General features: G+C 44.1%; 1 protein-coding gene across 4 annotated transcripts in view; it reads right to left on the reverse strand.

Annotated features, from left to right (window-relative positions):
* PRDM2 (PR/SET domain 2) overlaps positions 1-19,329 on the reverse strand; it is a 31,394-nt gene continuing 12,065 nt past the window's right edge. For 2 of the 4 annotated variants that reach the window (XM_089534467.1, XM_089534468.1), the window contains 4 exons: positions 14,950-15,076; positions 9,722-9,829; positions 3,479-7,871; positions 1-1,466 (listed from right to left, as the gene is read on the reverse strand). In XM_089534467.1, coding sequence (XP_089390593.1) covers positions 1,454-1,466; positions 3,479-7,871; positions 9,722-9,829; positions 14,950-15,076 — 4,641 coding nt within the window. In that variant the 3' untranslated portion in view covers positions 1-1,453. Of the gene's footprint in view, positions 1,467-3,474; positions 7,872-9,721; positions 9,830-14,572; positions 14,587-14,949; positions 15,077-19,329 lie in introns of those variants that run through there. The other 2 variants (XM_089534471.1, XM_089534469.1) reach the window with 2 other exon arrangements.

Below are 19,329 nucleotides of genomic sequence, written 5' to 3' on the forward strand. Positions count from 1 at the left end.
CAAATTGGAAATTTTTAATGTTTTCAGTAGAATAGCCTTTATATCACTCTCCAACAAAAAAAGAGAAGAAGAAACTACAGAACAGCAAAATTTGTTACAGGAACGCTCTCCGGATTAACGCCTTCCCCTCCTTCCCACCGACAAACAAAAATCGATGCCAAATGCAAATCGCACATTGTGCGACTGAAGTCTCCAGGGAAACCATTTAAATAATTTTAAATATTTTATTTTTTCCAAACTTGCTACAAATGCTGTATATATACACCGGTTTGACGCAGAAGTCCCCGTAAACCAGGGGAAGGAGGGGAGGAAAAGAATGGTAACAACAACACGTAACACAATAAAACGGGAATGATAGTGAAAGAAGAAGGCGGTGAAAGTGGCACAAAGTCACCAAACAATATTAAAACTACAAATTTTAAGAGGTAGATCACTTTTTCTTTTTTTTAAAAAAGTCAAGAACAAAGTAAAGTCGGGTCTTGTTGCCGTTTTAAAAAACGGGGTGCGCCGATGAAATGAAAATGCGTGTGTGAAAAAGCTAGTTCCTCCAAGGCGTGTGTGTGTGGGGAAAAAAGAAAAATACAGTTTCAGGTGAATAATAGTTACAATAATAATCATTATCATCATCATCATCTTGCTTTACAAGTTGGAGAAATAAAAATGGGTAGCTCTTGCTGTTAGATACGTCAACTGATGAACAGTAACTCCGTCTGTGTTATGTGTCTGTGCTATACAGTTTTATAGGATGAACAGTTCATTTCGCGATAAATTTGTGGAGAGACTCGGCAACCGCTTTAGGAAACGCAGACACCAGAAGGGTCAAAGCATCCTCCTCTTTCCAAAACATCTCCTCCCCAACTCCCAAAATATAAACAAGACGGTTGAGGGGGGAAATACGTTAACTTCCAAACCTGCGTTCACGTTTCCATCCCCAACGCAAAAGGACCGAGAGGTGCGTGGATCAGTCTTTCCACAGCGTCTGAGAGAGAAAGCGTGATATACGACCAATGTGTTTTTAAGTGCAGTTAAGGTTTCTTTCGCCCCAGAATAATGTGGAGGGTCTCTTTTGCCTATGTTCCGGCACAACGCTTTTCCGTCAGGTGAGAAAGCAAGGGGCGGCGCACGCCGGAGACTCCGCAGCAGGCTTTGCTCCGGTCGAGTTTGATCCTTTGAAAATGAAAACATCAAATAGGATGGGGGCAGGAGCGGCCGAGTGCCCACCTTTCTTTTTCCGACTCCTTTTGGCGCATATCAAATCCAGCTCCGAGGCCAGCGCAGTGGCAAGGAGTCCGCCATCTTCAGTGGTCCGCTGCGTCTGGCCTTGGCTTGGTCTTCTGAGCTTGGAGGATTGGGCTTTTGGGCTCATCCTGGTCAAGCGAAGAGTGAGACGTCTCAAGCCGGTCAGTTGAGAAATTTCATATATGATTGGGAGGCTCTCTCACCAGTCAGTTCATCAGAGCAAGCTCCTAGAAAGGTGGAAAACATGAAGAGAAGGAAGGTTAAGACCCTTGAGAAGAGCCCAAAGGCATCTTAAGAGCAGCACTCAGTTCACACAACTGTAGCACATGGCCTCCACTTCAGCTACTTGGGTTCTGCTTCAACAACTTGGGTTCAGATATAGGAGTTTATCACACGAAGGAGATCGCGAGTTTATCCCGCGAAAGTACTGGAAAAATCGGATAATTACACAAAACAATTTTGCACGATGTCGCACAAAACCCGCCATTAAAGCGGTCACTAAGAAACACCAACGCGCATCTTTTTACTTTCGGGATTTCAGCGACAATGCATTTCCGGTATCGCTTTATTTGCGCAGTTGCGTGCAATAATCCTATGCGCAACTACTCGCCATTTCCGCTTTGTTTGCAGGACGCTTTAAATGCGCTTTAATCGCTCTTTAATGCCGAAATTAGCCCCAGTGTGATAAACTCCACAGGATCATCCATGGCTGTATTCACCCATGTTACCGAAAAGAACCTGTTTCCCATGTTCTCACCAAATGTGCCCATGAAGGTGGCAGGACAGAGAGCAAGGCCTCCCCAAAGATCTCAAGCCATGTCCAGGTTCATAGGGGAGAGTATGGTCCTCCAAACAACCTAGACCCTAGTAGGTATGTCCTAAAACAGCGATGGCAAACATTTTAGAGGCCGAGTGCCCAAACTACAACCCCAAACCAACCTATTTATCACAAAGTGCCACATCCCTCTGGCTTTCTAGTGACAAACTCTAGTGAACTCTTTGTTGGGACGGTGGTAAGTGTGCCCACAGAGAGGGCTCTGAGTAACCCCTCTGGCATGTGTGCCATAGGTTTGCCACCACTGTCCTAAAACCTCTGAAGGTAGGGACACCATAGAAAGTTGCTCTTAGAGAGGTTATATCTAGTCCTATTGGGCTGGATACTGTTCACATGGCGGTCATGAGTGTAATATCACCCTGTCCCTCTCATGTTTGCTAGCAGCAGATCATACAATCCTAGAGTTGGAGACCCCAAGCGCCATCCATTTCAACCCCATTCTGCCATGCAGGAAGTCACAATCCAAGCACTCTGAAGGAGAAGACTCCATCACTTTCCAAGACAGCGTCTTCCCTTTCAAACACTCTCAGCCCTAGAAAACCCCTCGCTAGGTTTGCGTTAGGTTGGAAATTACTCAAAGGCACGCAATAACAACAGCAGCCACCACTCCCCCCACCAAAAAGAAAACCCAGCTAAACACTGTGACCAAAAGTGATACTGCATCACTGCTGATGCATCCAAAGGTGCCGGTGGGGCGATGGGAGGAAAGAAATGGCCTCGAGTCCCACCATGCTTGATTTAAATGGCAGTTTTCGACAGGTTTTTCTTCCTGTTATGTGCCTTTAATTCGTTTCCAACTTGTGGTGACCCTACTAGTTCGCTGGTTCTCTATTTGTTTGGACTTCAGCTCCCAGAAGCTCCAGCCAACTTGGCCAATGGTCAGGAATTATGGAAACTGAAGTCCAAATCACCTGGAGGATCAACATTTTGGGAAGCAAACAATCTTGGCTCCCTTTTGGGGATAAAGGCGGCATAAAAATGAAATGAAATAATCTACACAGGTTCAAATGACAAGGAAATATATGGGGGGGGGGGAATGAAATGAAATAAATAAGAAGTACTGCTATAGAGCAAAAGCGAAGTGAGTGATGTTTCATTTGCCCATTTTCCACTTTCCTTGCGATACATGTAAACCCCATTATAATTCACACGGTTTGCAAATAACCAAAGAAATGAAAGGGTAGGGGCGTTACGTGGGGTTTAAATGAGTTCCTGAATTGTGAGGAAGGTGGGCTATATATAAACATAATAATAATAATAATAATAATAATAATAATAATAATAATAATACACCCACCCAAACCTCCCTGTCTCATATAAGGCTTATTTTATAATGATATAGCCACCCATCTGTTGTCCTGGCTTAGGAACACAGGGCCACCTTGCCTCTGGAGAAAAGGTTACCTGAAATCTTTTGGCTCTTGCCTTGCGCTGGCTTCTTCCTTCTTGTTCTCGGCTCCCTCTGGACCAGAGGCCTGCTGCAAGCTCCGGGTGACGGGGCCTCCAACCCTCTTCCTTGACTTTGCGCTGAACCGGTCGCGCTTTTTTTTACTCGCCACAGCCCCCTTGCTGGTCAAAGCCACTTTGTTCCTCTGTATCCGGACGTGCAACTTGCAGGGGCCTTTGCTCGGGTGTCCCGAGGGGCTATTTTTGGCTAGCCCTTTCGGTTTCTTGCCCTCGGCTGATACCATTTTGGTCACCCTTACAGAACTGGCGTTCTTTGCTGCTGATGGGGCGCCGGACTTTTTGGATTTAACAGCCGGGACCAATTTGATGTTTTGCTTGATTTTGAAAGAGGCAGATGGCAGCTGGATTGGTAAGGGCCCAGAGCTTCGGGCACGAGTCTTTCCCAAGTGAGCCTGGGTGCTTTGCATTTTGATCTCGGCATCTGCCGTCCGTCGGCGCTGGTTGCCGCTTTTCTCGCTGCTGGAAGAGGGCCCTTTCCCGCTTTTCTTTCTAGCTTTCTTTTTCGAGGAAGGGGAAAGGGGCTTTTTGGGACAGCTGTAAGAAGCGTGTTTGTTCAAGCTTCCGATGTAGGTGAACTCCCGGTTGCAGTAGGGACAGATGTGAGAGCTGGGCTCCACCGCGTTGTTTTTCAGCTCTGCCTTCTGCTGGGATTTCTTCTTTTGCAAGATGGCTTTCTGGACAAGCTGGTTTTTCTTCTTCAGCGCACTGAGTTTGAGTTTGCTGGAGGACATCCTGCTCACCTCGACATTGAAGCTGAGTCTTTTGGGCTGGCCCATGCGTCTGAACGCATTGCCAGCAGGGCTTGGGAGAACGATGCCGTTTTTCGGGCGGACGGTCTGCTTGAGCGGCACAGGGTTCTTTTTTGGTGTGTATCGCTTTTTGTCGCTGGCGGATGCGCAGGCCAAGATGTGTTTGTGCAACTCAGGCATGTTGTCGACGCTCTTCCCGCACTTGGTGCAGCGGATGGCGGTGGTGAAAGTCTGCGGGATATTGTGAGTCGTGAAATTGGTGGCAGTGACTCCAATCCCATTTGGGTTACGGTGGTGATACTGGAACGGAGGGGGTTTAAAACTTGGGTAGTGCTGGTTGAGGCCCATGCGGACGTCTGGGTTCCTTGACTTGACCCCGGACGCCATTATTTTGATAGTTGTGTAAAGTTCTTCAGAAGAATCATTCAGTTCCTCATCTTCTTCCTCCTCTTTTGGAGGTTCAGAAGAAATGTCAGGGAGGCTTTGCATGTGTTCGACATTTGCTTTACTGGGGTCTGTAAAGTTCTGCGGCCGCAGCGTCCCGCTTTCAAACTCATGATGAGTGCATTCTTTGTCAGGGTGAAGATCTCGTTGATGCTGCTGCAAATTGCATAGAAAAGCAAATTCTTTTTTGCAGACAGAGCACACGAAAATGTTTCCAACCCCGTGGAGCAAGAAGCGGTGTTCTGACAAGTCAGTTTTCTCCCGAAAGAGCTGGACACAGAATTCACATTTGAAGGGCCATTCCTCGGCATGAACCAGTAAGTGTTTGGTGAGATCTTTAATGGAAAGGAAAGGCGATTCACACACGTTGCACACAAAGCTCTTGTTGAATGTTTCTTGAATGGGATCAGCTTCGTTCAGGTGGTGCTGGTCTTCCTTTAGCTTCTGATGCTCATTCTCCACCTCTTCTTGCTTGAAAGACATTATGGGAACTGAATTTTCTAGGTTATCTCCAGGGGAAAGGACTGAAGACACTACAGAGAGAGGAGGAGGGGAAGGCGATGAGGACGAAGACGACGAAGAGGAGGAAGAAAAGGAAGAAGACGAGGAGGACGAGGAGAGAGTCGGAGGCCCCGGCGAAGCACAACTAAGAGGTTCTACAGAAGGAATGGGAGATGCTGAAATTGTAGGAGAAAGGATTGGAAGAGGGGACTGAGCGGTGGTATTTGACAAGGGAGATGGGCATGAATTTGGAGTGATGCTGATAGGTTCTTCTGGGAGCGGAGAATGGACAGTTGGAAGCAGAGGTGGTGGCGGTGTAGGAACCTTTAACATAGGTGGACAAGGTGGCGGGGAAGGAGAGTTTGTTGGAGTAAGGAGAGGTGGCACCTGGCATGAAGGGACAATAGATGCTGGAGGTAAAGGCATATCGGTAGAGGGCTTTGGGGAACCTGACTCGAGAACTGGTACAAGCAAACCAGCATCAGCCTCCGGCTCCAGATGAGTTTCTGCTAATGGGCACAAGTTTATGGTTTCAGGTATTGGGTTTTCTGATACTGGCTCAGTCCCGTTGTATTCATTGAGCAAAACTTTCTGTAACATGGAAGTCGTTGGCTTCTTCTTGACACTGCTACACGATGGCAGGGCCACGTTACTCTCCTTGGCTTCTGTATCATTGCATGGCTTTTTATGGACGCTGAGATCTAACACTGACTCCCAGGAGACTTGGCCCCGGTTCTTGCCATTGGTCCGTTGCTTCATGCTACTGGATAAGTCCAGGGGCTGCTGGTTGCACACATTACCAAACGGAGGGCTTGGTGCCCAGTCCTTTGAGGTTTTGTACTCTTCTAAACAAAGAGGACTCATGGTCTCTTTTTCCTCTCTTCCAGACAAGCTCCATGCGGGCGAGTTACTGTGACTCTCCAGTTTGGGAATTTTTGAGCCTAGGCCTGCATCGTTCCAAACGGGTTTCCCTTCGCCTCCTTTGCCAAAGTCGCGAAGGGCTGGACTGTGCTGGGGTGAACTGGGAGGGGAACTGGTTCTCCTTTTGAACCTGCTGGAGGCTGTGGGCAGAAGAGGAGAAGTTCCAGCAGGATGCCCCAGCTTGGGCATTTCCGTTGATGGCAGCGGGGGAGATGGCACCACTTTATTACCATCCTGGGTCTGCAGAAGTTGCTTCAGTTTTGACGATAAATAAATACTTTTTTCTTTGGGGAAAGGCAAGCTCTCAGCCGTAGATATCGTGAGAGGAATAGTCAAGGAGCACAAGGATGTGATTGGTTCCAGATCTAATTCGGTTTTTATCTTCGGTAGGAGAGGAGGACTTGTCGTCCTCCTCTTCTTGAGTTCGGTGCTTCCACTGAGCGGCGACTCTTTCGCTACTTCCGTTAGCTGCACTGGGGTCGCCTTTATATTTGGGGCTATCTCCACCGTGACAGGGCTTAGCAAACAGTTTATGCCGTAGAGTTCAGTTGAACTAGACTCCACCTCAATGACATCGCAATTGCTTGTGCTACTGTTGGACTGAATCTTGCCGTCGATGTAATAGTTGAGGTTTTCAGATATGTTGCTGGAGACGTCCATGATGTACACGTCGTCGCCCTCGGCCTCTTCCTCTAGCTCTGAGCTCGCTACATATACGTTGGAGGCTTCTGGGGTCTGCTCAACCGGGGGCTGTGGCTCTTCGGCTTTTCTCCTGACACCTTTGGGGATGAGATGGCGCTCATGAACCCTTCGCTGATGCCTCCGCATGTTGGTGTGAGTTCCAAAAACCTTCCTGCAGTAGTTGCAAGGGTGCAGCTCTTTGGTCTCCTTGCTCTCCTCTGCGGGAACAGGGTTCTGCATTTCTGCAGGAAGCTTATCAGGCTCGGCGGGTGTCAAGTTTGGCCTGGCGTTCGGTTCTTCTTTCGCACCATCCTCAGCAGTCCTTGGGTTGGAGGCGTCTCCCTCAGCCGTCTGGGCTGAAGCCACAGTTGTGAACGGCTTCCGTTTTGGCCCGGCCTCGTGCCGCCGCTCGTGCCTCCTCCGGTTAATCTGCGTGCCGAAGGCTTTGCCGCAGTAGCGGCATTTGAAAGCATGGCTGATAGCGGAAATGTGGATGTGCATGTGGCGTTCGAGGCCTTGCTTTGTGGTGAATTTCCTTTCACAGTGCTGACAGGGAAACATGAACGTTCGGTGGACGCTGCTCTTGGCCTCGCCTCTCGCTTTAGGAAACTTCGCCCCAGGCCTCTTCTTGGGAGAGCTCTCGGGAGAATCTTCAGACATGCTGCTCGGATCTTCCACAAAGTCCAGCTTGTCTTCACATATGGAGAGAGGGTCAATGTTAGGATTTTCTGTAGGTACCTCAACGTCTTCTTCCTCTTCCTCAGGCTCTCCCTCTTCCTCCTCCTCCTCTTCATCCTCCATATCATCTTCAGAATCCTCGCCATCCTCGGACTCTTCTTCCTGCTCCCTTGCAACATCCAATTCACATGTTACTGGATTGGGTTCGTTCGTGGGCGACGCATGTGGCTCGCTGGCTGGACTGGATGTCACCAAATCTGGAAGTGCATCTTGATTCACCATTTCTTGTATGACAGCTGTCTGTTCCAGTGACAACACGGCTGAAACAGAAGGTGTGTCCTCCTCCTCTTTGTGGCCTGGGAAACCGAGAAGAAGAACACATTGAAATTTACAAGGCACTCTAGGTACATTTGCATGACACTGCCGCGGTTTGCTCTTTGCCAGCTGTGACAGTATTGCCTTTTAGCTATTCTGAAAGCAAACCTGGAGGCATGGATAAGACCGGGTCCCCTTTTGGTGTCTTTCAAGCTTAACTATAACATGGAATTGCCAATCTGCTCAGGTCTTGCACTTCCCTTGACTGAGTCTATCCACCTGCAGCTTACCAAGCATTCTTGCCTTTCCAGTGAACCATTCCTTCTAATGATATGGCCAAAGTATGACAGTCTCAGTTTAGTCACCTTGGCTTCTAGGGAGAGCTCAGGTCTGATTTGCTCTTTATTATTATTATTGTTATTATTAATTAGACCTTGACATACAAATAAAAACACAAACACTTAGAACAAAGTATAACATAAAGGCTAACCAAAACATGACATAAACACTAACAAAAATCCTTATACTCACACTTGCACTTACTCACTATCTCTACAACACCTAAACTTCTTGGCTATTCTTTCTCATTCATCCATTCATTCATTCAACCTTTATTAGGCATACAACAACATACATTTACAATCGTTCTTATAAAATGTAAGCCATATTCTTGTTGCCTCCACCAGAAAATTGGCCATTAGCCTGGTAATATGTGGGTTCTGATCTTCCAATAAGTACTCTTATTAATTATAAAATGTACTTTCTTCTTTTTAATAAATAAATCCTACTCTATATTTAATTTTATCATCACTTCTATTTCGTATCTTATTCACATATATCAAAACGGTCTCATCCAGGTTCCTAAATTTCTATTTCGATAACTTTTTCTGTCTCTTTTATCTAACATATTATTAAATGATCTTGTTTTTATTCCAAAGCAATAGACATGTATTTCTCTTCTTCCGCTCGGATATCTTTAGCCCACGGTTTCCAATCTGCGTGAAATTTTCCCACTGGCTTCTTATTAATTGAACGTGTCAGTTTGTCCATTTCATAATAATCATACAATTTTAATTTCTAATCTTCTAGTTTAGGTAAATCTTCACTTTTCCAGTATGTTATATATAATGCCCTCGCTGCGATAATCATATGAAAGAAGACTTTTCCGTACTTGATTTCAGTGTCTTCATTTTCTATTATATTCAACAGATTCATTTTAGGGGCTGTGTGACCTAAATTAAAGATTTTCTTTATAGATGCATGAATCCTTTTCCAGTATCATCTTCTTCTTAAGCTTTATTTATATAGCGCTGTAAATTTACACAGCGCTGTACATAGAATCAATTAAAATAAGATAATATAAACCTGCCTGTGGCATACATTCTACGAAAATAATTAATTATCTATAATTAATTAATAATTATCTTTTAGCTGCCTCATGTATCTACTTCTTTCGCACATTTCCAACAGGTCTGATTTGCTCTTGAACCTATCTACCTGCTTTTTGCTTTTGGTAACTGCAAACCTCTTCCCCAGCATTACATTTCAAATGAATTGATTTTCTTCCTATCAGCTTTCTTTACTGTTTAGCTTTCACAACCATACATAGGATGGTATGGACAATCCTGGCTTTTGTATTCAATGATATATCTTTACGTTTCAGTATCTCATCTGATCCTTTCACAGCTGCTTTTCTAAGTCCTAGCCTTCTTCTGATTCCTTGACCGCAGTCTCCATTCTTATTAATGACTGAACCAAGATAAAGAAAACCTTGGACTATTGCAGGGCCCACTTTGAAGATATGCAAATCATTTATGGTCATTGTATTTGTTTTCTTAATGTTAACAAAACTAATGAAGCCCTCAAATACACAAATGCACATAGCTCTTACCTTCATTGGGCTCCCTCATGTCGACAGGAGTTAAATCCAGAACAGTCTCCTGCTTTTTATCAGTTGCCTTCTTTCCTTTGCTTTTGGCCTCCTGGGATTTTTTCTTCCCTGAACAGATTAAAAAATAAACAACAGAAATTAGGTTGTAATGCACTGAATTTTCTTTCTTTAAAAAAAGCAAAGAATGAATCTTATCAGTATTGTGCATTTCTCTTTGTTTAAAAGCTTGAAATATTATTAGCATCAAATAATTTGGAGATTATATATTAATAACTTCAGTGGCATCACTTGAATTCATATTTGTTATTTGCAAACAAGCAGGTGCTATAGCCAAAGGAAACACCGATATATTATTTATATGTATTATGCTATTATTTCTTAGATTGTACGCCATGGGCAGGTTTACTTTATAATAAATTATATTTATATATATATATATATATATATATATATATATATATATATATCCCACCTCTCAATATTACAATAGAGACAAGATTACAAGATAAAAACTACAATTTCATATCAAATACACTCAATAAAACAGTAAAACCGCTATCAATACAATACATAGACTAAACCATCATTTAAAATCCGTATCTTTATAAATAGAGGTGGGATGTTTCTAACTCTCTTATGGCAGAATATATCTATTTTATTGTTTGTACGTACAGCGCTGTGTAAATCTACAGTGCTATATAAATAAAGCATAATAATAATAATAATAAGGAACAGCAGCAAAATCATGTATCAAAATATAGAAAATGCAGGATTACAAAATACAAATGCAATCCATACAGAAATACTATATCCAAATGCAGTAAAATATAATTAGAGACCACATTTCTTTGGGATCTCGGCGACAATGCGTTTCCAATATCGCTTTATTTGTGCAATTGGGTGCGATATTCCTTTGTGCATTTACTCGCTTTATTTATGGGATGCTTTCAATGCGCTTCAATCTCTCCTTAGGGCCAAATTTAGCCCCAATGTGATAAGCTCCAGAGAGCTATATAAATAAAGAATAATAATAATAATAATAATAGTAATAATAACTGGGGGGGGAACAGATCTTCTAAGCAGAGTCTCTTGGTTTCAAACGCTAGTGGTGGCATTAGGCCTGGCTGACCTTAGCACAGAATGAACCCTGGAAGCGGGATTCGTCCTGCAGCTGCTCCCGCTTTCTAAAAACAGAAAGGATGACAACTTGAGAGCAAGTGTAATTTTAGATCCACCGGATCAGAGTCCAAGGAGCAGATGGAAACACCCAAAAGCTGCCCTGCGTCCGCTGCTTCCCATCACTCTCCCAACTGGTTCTGTACACTTTGGGTTGTCGTTGTAGCTGTTCCCACCACCAACAACAACAACCAGGGTCAGGTTTCCCAAAGGTTTCACCGCACAGCTGCTCCAGCTCTTCCCCATAACCCTCCCCAACATTTTTTGCCTTTTTAAACACTAACTTAGGTGTGAGTAGGAATGTGAAACGCTGCACAAAAGGCTGTGATTTGGATGCAGTAAGAAACATTCACACTGTGCTGTTAGGGGAAGGTGCGGTGTAGCAATTTGTTTTTCCTTCGACAGTGAAACTACACCAATTTGGGGTGTGTGTGTGTGTGTGTGTTTTATTGTGTGTGTGTCTAGAAATAGCATTACTTTTATTTCGAACTTTGGAAAAGTCGGGAGAAGGAGGACTGGCTTTCGCAAGATGACTGGGAAAGAAGGGTAAGGTGAAAAACTACCGATGAGAGATCATGAGCAATGCTAACCTCCCTCCCAGGAAAATAATAATAATAATAATAATAATAATAATAATAATAACAACAACAACAACAACAACCAGAATTTGAAAAGTATACTGACAAGTATACAAAGCATCTGCAAGGGTTTTTGGTAGTGTAAGATTTAGGTCTAATTGAAGACTGAAGCCGAAAGGGCCGCAAAACAGCTCCTGCAATGTACAGCTACAGTCTCCAAGTGGCGACTGCATTAAAAAGGAAAGGAACAGGGCATGGCTATTTAGCCGTATAGTCTTCCAGATTACAAAAAGTCCCGCTTTGTTCAATGGGATGCCTTCCGAGCATGCAGACTTTTTTGCCCCTAGATCTTTGGCCGCTTTGGTTAGATATAACTTTGCCTCTTCCCAATGCCCCTGAGTATAAAACTGAGGCTCTTTCAAAGCAGGCCCTAAAAGAAAGAAGCAAGCGAGGGAAGAAGTGAGGGAGGAACGAAGGCATTTCTTTTAGCATTCATAATCTGAAAGATGTAATTTATTATTTATGGGGTATCTAAATGTGCAGAAAAAATTCTGCTCTGATAGCTATCAGAACTATGACTACACTTGTCCCTCCACATTCGCTAGGGTTTGGGACACAAGACCCCCGTGAATATGGGAAAACCACAAATAACAAAAACACCATGGTTTTAACCTGAGAGGACACCTCTCTAGGAATCTCTAGGTCCTCCAGGGCAACTCTGTGGTCAACATCTGACAGACACTGGCCACAGAAATGCACTGTAGGAGCTACAAAGGCCTAGTAGAGTGTTCTCTCTAGGGATCTCTAGGTCCTCCAGGGCAACTCTGTGGTCAACATCTGACAGACACTGGCCATAGAAATGCACTGTAGGAGCTACAAAGGCCTAGTAGAGTGTTCTCTCTAGGGATCTCTAGGTCCTCCAGGGCAACTCTGTGGTCAACGTCTGACAGACACTGACCATAGGACTGCAATGGAGGAGCTACAAAGGCCTAGTAGAGTGTCCTCTCTAGAAATCTCTAGGTCCTCCAGGGCAACTCTGTGGCCAACATCTGACAGACACTGGCCATAGAAATGCACTGTAGGAGCTACAAAGGCCTAGTAGAGTAGGCTCTTTAGGAATCTCTATGTCTTTCAGTGCAACTATTAGTTAAAGCTGACCATAGAGTTGCACTGGAGGACCTAGAGATTCCTAGAGATAACATATTAATCAAGTCTGTGAATAATCAAATCCGCAAATATGGAGGGAAGAGTATATATTGATAACGTTGAGTTGGAATCTTTGGGTCAAGAAGAAAGAAGGTCTAGAGATTCCTAGAGATAATACTCTACTAGGCCTCTGTAGCTCCTCCAGGGCAGTTCTATGGTCAGTGTCTGTCAGACGTTGACCACAGAGTTACGCCGGAGGACCTAGAGATTCCTAGAGAGGTGCCCTCTCAGGTAAAAACATGGCGTTTTTGTTATTTGCAGTTTCCCCATATTCACGGGGGTCTTGTTTTAACCACTAGATACAATTATGTTTAAAAATGATCCAATAAGGAGAGAGGGAAGAAAGGAGAAAGGGAGAAGAGAGATTGCGGAAGTGCTGTATTTAAGATCCTGCCGACACAACTGGGTCGCTTTCAGTGTCAAAAACCAAAGAAAAGCCCCAGGGTTCCTTCCTCCTCGCCTACTTTAATTTTGTTGCTATTAAAAACATTTCTTCGATCCGTCAGATATCAAAACACGCCCTTTCATAAACAGAGACGGGGCTATTTTTCCAGATCACACCACCACCACCGAATATGGCCCAGCCTTCGAAAGCCACGACACGGTCGACCCGTTTGCCAACCAAGCCTCCTTCCACCGAAAGAGCAACCCCACCCGCCATGGGAAAAAACTACAATTAAAAGACACGGCCCCAATTTTCTCAGGCACCTTAATGGAAGAATAAATGCAAAGGCTGTCTCTGGGTGAGTCACTGCCCAGGTTTCAACACACTGCACCAAAATGAAATCCCAGGCACAACCTGCCTGAATTCAGCCTTTTGAATTCTCCTTGCATCCAGGTGTCCTTTGCTACCTGAATTCACGGCAGCTACCTTTGGGAGGTTTTGTTGCTGTTAAGTGCATAATAGAAAGATGTAGTGCCTTTCTAATCTTTTGAGATCACCCTTTGCAGGGCTGTGTAAAACCACGTTAAAGGTGGTTAAAAAATACTGTCGCCCGGCTAAAGAACAAGGACTGCTTCGTTGTGCAAAGAAATGGGCAACGTTAGAACGCTAAAAACAAAACTGAGTCACCAGTATGTTATTTCCTCCTTCCCAAGGCTGAACTCTAACTAATTTCTCGCTTCAAAACCAGAGAAAGAACAGACAAGGAATTGTGATCCCCATAAATACATGTTTCCTGGGATGTTTCTGCCCAGTTGGGCGCTTTTAAAGGGAAAGGGAGGAGGGCTGAAGCGGTGAATTTAGGGGCAACCGAGTAAAGTTTCTTTAACTGGAGGTCTAGGATCATAGAGTTGGAAGAGACCAGAAGCCATAGGAATATATTGTAAGCATTTTTATTATTTTAAAGGATTTGATATTTTAGCACTGGATTTGTTTTAATTATTATAGTAATTCAATCCTATTTTAATGTACCTTTTTTGTATGTTTTTAACCGTACGGTGTTTTGTAAACCACCCTGAGTCCCAGTCCTGGGAGAAGGGTGGGATGATGATGATGATGATAATGGGAATGGAGATAGCAGCCAGTGGTGCTTCAAAAATGGCCACAAAGGGACGTATTTGTTGGTACGATACTCCCGATTCTTAATCCCACAAGCAGAAATTGGTGGAAGATGAAGAAGGGGGAGGAAAGTTTGCTTGCTCCGGTGCACTAACTCCCAAGACATCCTCCTCTTTGGATTTGACTTCCCCGACTTCTTACCTTTCTTGGCTTTTGGGGGAGTAAAACAAGAGAGCCAAACATCTTTATCTTTCTTGGCTTTTGGGGAACAAAACAAGAGAACCAAACATCTTACCTTTCTTGGCTTTTTGGGGAGCAAAGCAAGAGAGCCAGACTCCTTCCCTTCCTTGACTTTTGGGGGAGTGAAGCAGGAGAACCAAATACCTTTACCTTTCTTGGCTTTGGGGGAGCATAGCAAGAGAGCCAGACTTCTTCCCTTCTATAGCTTTTGGGGGAAAGAAGCAAGAGAGCCAAACATCTTTACCTTTCTTGGCTTTTGGGGAGTGAAGCAAGAGAGCCAAAGATCCTTTACCTTTCTTGGTTTTGGGGGAAGCAAAGCAAGAGAGCCAAAGGTCTCACCTTTCTTGGCTTTTGGGGGAGCGAAGCAAGAGAACCAAACATCTTACCTTCCTTGACTTTTGGGGGAGCAAAGCAATAGGGCCAAAGATCTTTACCTTTCTTAGCTTTCGGGGAGCAAAGCAAGCGAGCCAGACTTCTTACCTTTCTTGGGTTTTAGGGGAGCGAAGCAAGAGAGCCAAAGGTCTCACCTTTCTTGGCTTTGGGGGAGTTCCTTTTGCTGCGGTTGCTGGCCCTCTCTTCCTCAATGGCAGCAGCTATGGCTGGGTTGTCTTCCCCATTGTACCAGACCAGGAGCTCTTCGCCCGGCTCAATCGGCTGGAGGAAAGGAAACAAGAGAGGAAGAGGAGACACCAATGAAGCCCAAGGTTGATCTTAGCAGAGGGAAAGAGGGAGCGCAGCAGGAGAAGAAGAAGGCGAGGAGCCAGGCTCAGGGCCAGAGGGTGTGGATCCCAAACAGCTGTACTCTGCACTAAGGAGCAGATTTCCTAACTGCCTGCCTGGCCAAACAGGAAGGACTCTGGAGGCTTTAACCCTTTCCCTGGCTTGGGCAAAAGCAGGCCACAGACTGCAGCAGCAGCAGCAGCCTCAGTCAGAGAGAGAGAACGGAGAAAGAAGGGAAGGAGGCGGAGGAGGAGAAGGAGAGCAAGGCATGCCAAACCCCTCTGCTGGAAGGAGGACCGCATTGGCCCAGCCAAGGGAGCATGACTTGCACATTTGTCAGAGCATCGGATTCGCCACAGGAGCATTTGCAAGACCACATTTTTAAAAAAATGCACAAAATGCAAAAGAAAAAGAGGAGGGCTTTACAGTCTATTTTTAGGACTCCTGGCCTGACCCAAACCCACGCCAGCCGTCAGGTCGTACGGAGTAACACAAGATAAATGCAAATGCACATAGTAACTGTGTTAGTATTATTATTTTTTGAGAAGTATTTTCATCACAAAATGTTGTTGTTTCAGACTGTACGCCACTCGGCAGGTTTTAATTCTTATTTGGACCTTACTATGGAAAGTGCAGTTACTATGGAAACCTGACAGCGCCTTATAAATAAATGATGATGATGATAATAATAATAATAACAACAACAATAATAATAGCAGCACTGGCTCCTTTAGACGGAAATGGAATCCTGCTCAGATTGTGCGCACACACACACACACACACACACACACTATATATATATATATATATATATCTGGCATGGTGTGAGTGTTAAGACTACAACTCTGGAGACCAGGGTTTGGATCCCTGGTCAGCCATGGAAACCCTTGGACAAGTCACACTCTCTCAGCCTCAGGAAAAGGTCATGGCAAACCTCCTCTGAACAAATCTTGCCAAGAAGACTTGAAGTCACACAACAGCAAAAAATGAGAAACATATATAATGTGTGTGTGTGCACTCACACCACAATGGCTCACAATCACAAAAGCAATCTACCCAACCAAAGCCGTCATGATGTCGGAAGTCTTCCTTAGTCAAGATTTCTAGTTATAGCCCATCTTTCTCCTGGGGCTTATACTTAAACCAGAGCAAATGGAATGTATAAACATAAAACAGAAGGATCAACACAAGGATATTTCAAACACGCTACAAAAAAACAGGGAACCAAAAAACTACTTAGAACATCACTCTCAGGCTGCATCTGCATTGCAGAAATAATCCAGTTTGACACCACTTTGACTGCCATGGCTCAAGGCTATGGGATTATGGGAACTGCAGTTTTGTTAAACGTGTCACAGCTCTGGTGCCACAGCAAACTATAAACCCCATGATTCCATAGCATGGAGCCGAGACATTAAAATGGTGCCAAACTGGGTTGTTTCTGCAGTTAGAGAACCAGCGTGGCGTAGTTAGTTTGAGTGTTGGACTACACTGGAGACCAGGGTTCGAGTCCCAGCTCGACCATGAAACCCATTGGGTGACCTTGGGCAAGTCACACTCTCTCAGCTTCAGGGGAAGGCGGCCATGGCAAACCCCCTCTGAACAAACCTTGCAAGAAAACCTTGTGACAGGGTCGCCGTAAATCGGAAATGACTTGAAGGCACACAATAGGAACAAGCGGATGCAGTCTTGCGGAGGGGGATCTACTCTTAATGTAAGGACATTGGAGCTTAACCTGTCATGGCAGATCCTTGGTCATCTTTTCTACCCGGACCAACAGTGCTCTCTGGGATTGCAAAATGGTTCCTGACTTTACCTGGAGAAGCCAGACTGATTCTGCAATCTCTTGTGTCCAAAAACGTGAGATGTAGTTCCCCCCCACAAGAGCAGCAACCTTTTCTAGGTGCTTGTGTTGAGCTTTTCTCTTTGCACGCAGGAGCAACTGGGCAGCGTATACTACTACAGCAGGCGCCTATAGGAAATCAAGGATTCACAACTTTCCTATCTTACCACGCCGTGCAACAATGGCCTCCGTAATTTCTAAAATCTGAATTTGATTCACTTTTGCCAGGTGGCTATGTGCAAAGAAGTGCATATTTCTACATGCCGCTTTGCCGGCGCACTAAAAGTAGCACACCATCGACATTCAGTGCCTTTATCTCAGTCCACTCTTTTAAGCATTTAAGCAATATAAGGGAAAGGAACGGCCAGCTCTTAAGATATTCGCAAGAGGTCTAGTGAACAGCGTTTCCAAGGAAAGCTTTAGACTTGCTTATACACATCATACCAAGTTTATTGATTTTTTGCCCCTCTAATCAAATATTTCATTTCGAGCACTTTTGGCTACATGCATTTATTATTTAGCTTGTAATATTATTCTGGCATCCCTTCTTAGAAAGGGTTTTTGGTGTATTTCTTTTACTAACTATAAGTCACGTAAACCTGGGAAAGGGTCCAGGCGCTCAGTGGGGAAGCGCATTCTTTGCATGCGGATGATCCCAGCTTCAACATGCAACAATAATTTCACCTGACAGAGAATCCATTTTGTATATAGAAGGTCCCAGTTCAATCCCTGGCATCTTAATGGGAAAAGACTTCATCTGAAACCATGGAGAGCAGTCAATGTGGGCAAGAGTCAATGAAAACTAGTCGGTATATTTTCTACAGACCAAGTTACACAAGTGTACAGAACTAACCAGAATGATGTGTGTATTTCAAATAACACTGACTATCGACTTGGTTTGTGTGTTTGTGTCTACAAATATCTGGTTTGTAACACCTTGCCTGATGGAGAAGCCCATGGAGCTTCGAAAGCTTGCAACATGTATATTGTGTTAAAATGTATGAATACGTGGAAAAAGACAAATTAACCTTCCTTGTTAGGAAAAAGTCAATGGAAGGTGATACTGTTTCGTAACTGGACTGAAACACAACTGCAACAGCGATGTCAAATAGATAAATCGGGGTAAAAACATGAAAGAATGGGAAATCTGAATGGTATTAACACAAAGAGAGAAATACATATATGGTAAGTAGAAATATGAAAGCAGAGCTTATAGGAGGATAAATACAGAGTTGGAGATAAACAAAGGGAAGCAGTATTGATGTAATTTCATGATAAAATATTGATGAACGTTTTTGTGTTAAGGAGTACTATGGAAAATATTTATGTAAACTTGTTGTATTTGGATTGTTTTATATTTGGAAAATTGATAAAAATATTTGGGAGGCAACAAGGATATTGTGCATTTCGGTCGGTCAATAAAGGTATCCCTGATGGATTTTTGTATGTATTTGTGTGTATGTGAGTGTGTATCTTCTGCTATAAAATTGTCCTGATGGTTGATTGGTATGACTCAGTATATGACAGTTCCCTAGCTCTCTTTAAGACCCTGGTTGGTTATTGCCAGTTAGAACAAATAATCCAGGACTAGATAGACAAACAGGCATAAAGAAGCTCCATGGGCCGTTAAACACAAGGAAACAGACCTCCGCCAGTTTAGGAGAAACGTTATTGTTGGTGTTAAGGAATGTGTTACTGTTTGTGACACACAAACTAGCCGCTTGATGGAGTTAAACCTCTGCTCCTCCGCTTCAGTTCCCATTCATAATATACTCTGCACATGCCAGGTAGAGGTAGCTCGATCCAAAAGGTCCGCCAACCCTCCCCACCTCTCAGATACACACCAGATTTATTAATATGGATTCTTCATTTACTCTCAAATAACTAAGGTGTACTTCATTGGATCCTCTCCTGTTACAAGACCCGCTTGTCTCCCATTCCCTGGTGGCCCCACATACATCATAAACACCTTGATCTGAAGGACAAGGAAACCCTCTGGGGCAGGTTTTCCACTCCATAGAGGTCTGAAACATGTGCCCATTGGGCTAGAGAAATATATAGCAGGATTTTGGCAAGCATGTATGTGCATGCACACACAGAGAACCATACAGGTAGTGGTTATGTCATCAATGCAGTCCAAGCAATAAGAACTTCACTACTGATAAATAAAGGAACGCTGAGACAGACTACTAACACAATTACTATTGAACATCCCTTGCCAATGTTGACATTTTATAACGTCTTTACCTTCTTCTTTATAACTCCTGTGATGCTTTCCTTGGGAATTCACAAGCTGCTTTGAAATTAACCCAAGATCAGAGGATAAAATGTGACACTAAAGTAA

Source organism: Sceloporus occidentalis, unplaced genomic scaffold (genome assembly GCF_023333645.1).
Source record: "Sceloporus occidentalis isolate IW3139 unplaced genomic scaffold, rSceOcc1.0.p SCAF_8, whole genome shotgun sequence".
NCBI classification, from domain to species: domain Eukaryota; kingdom Metazoa; phylum Chordata; class Lepidosauria; order Squamata; family Phrynosomatidae; genus Sceloporus; species Sceloporus occidentalis.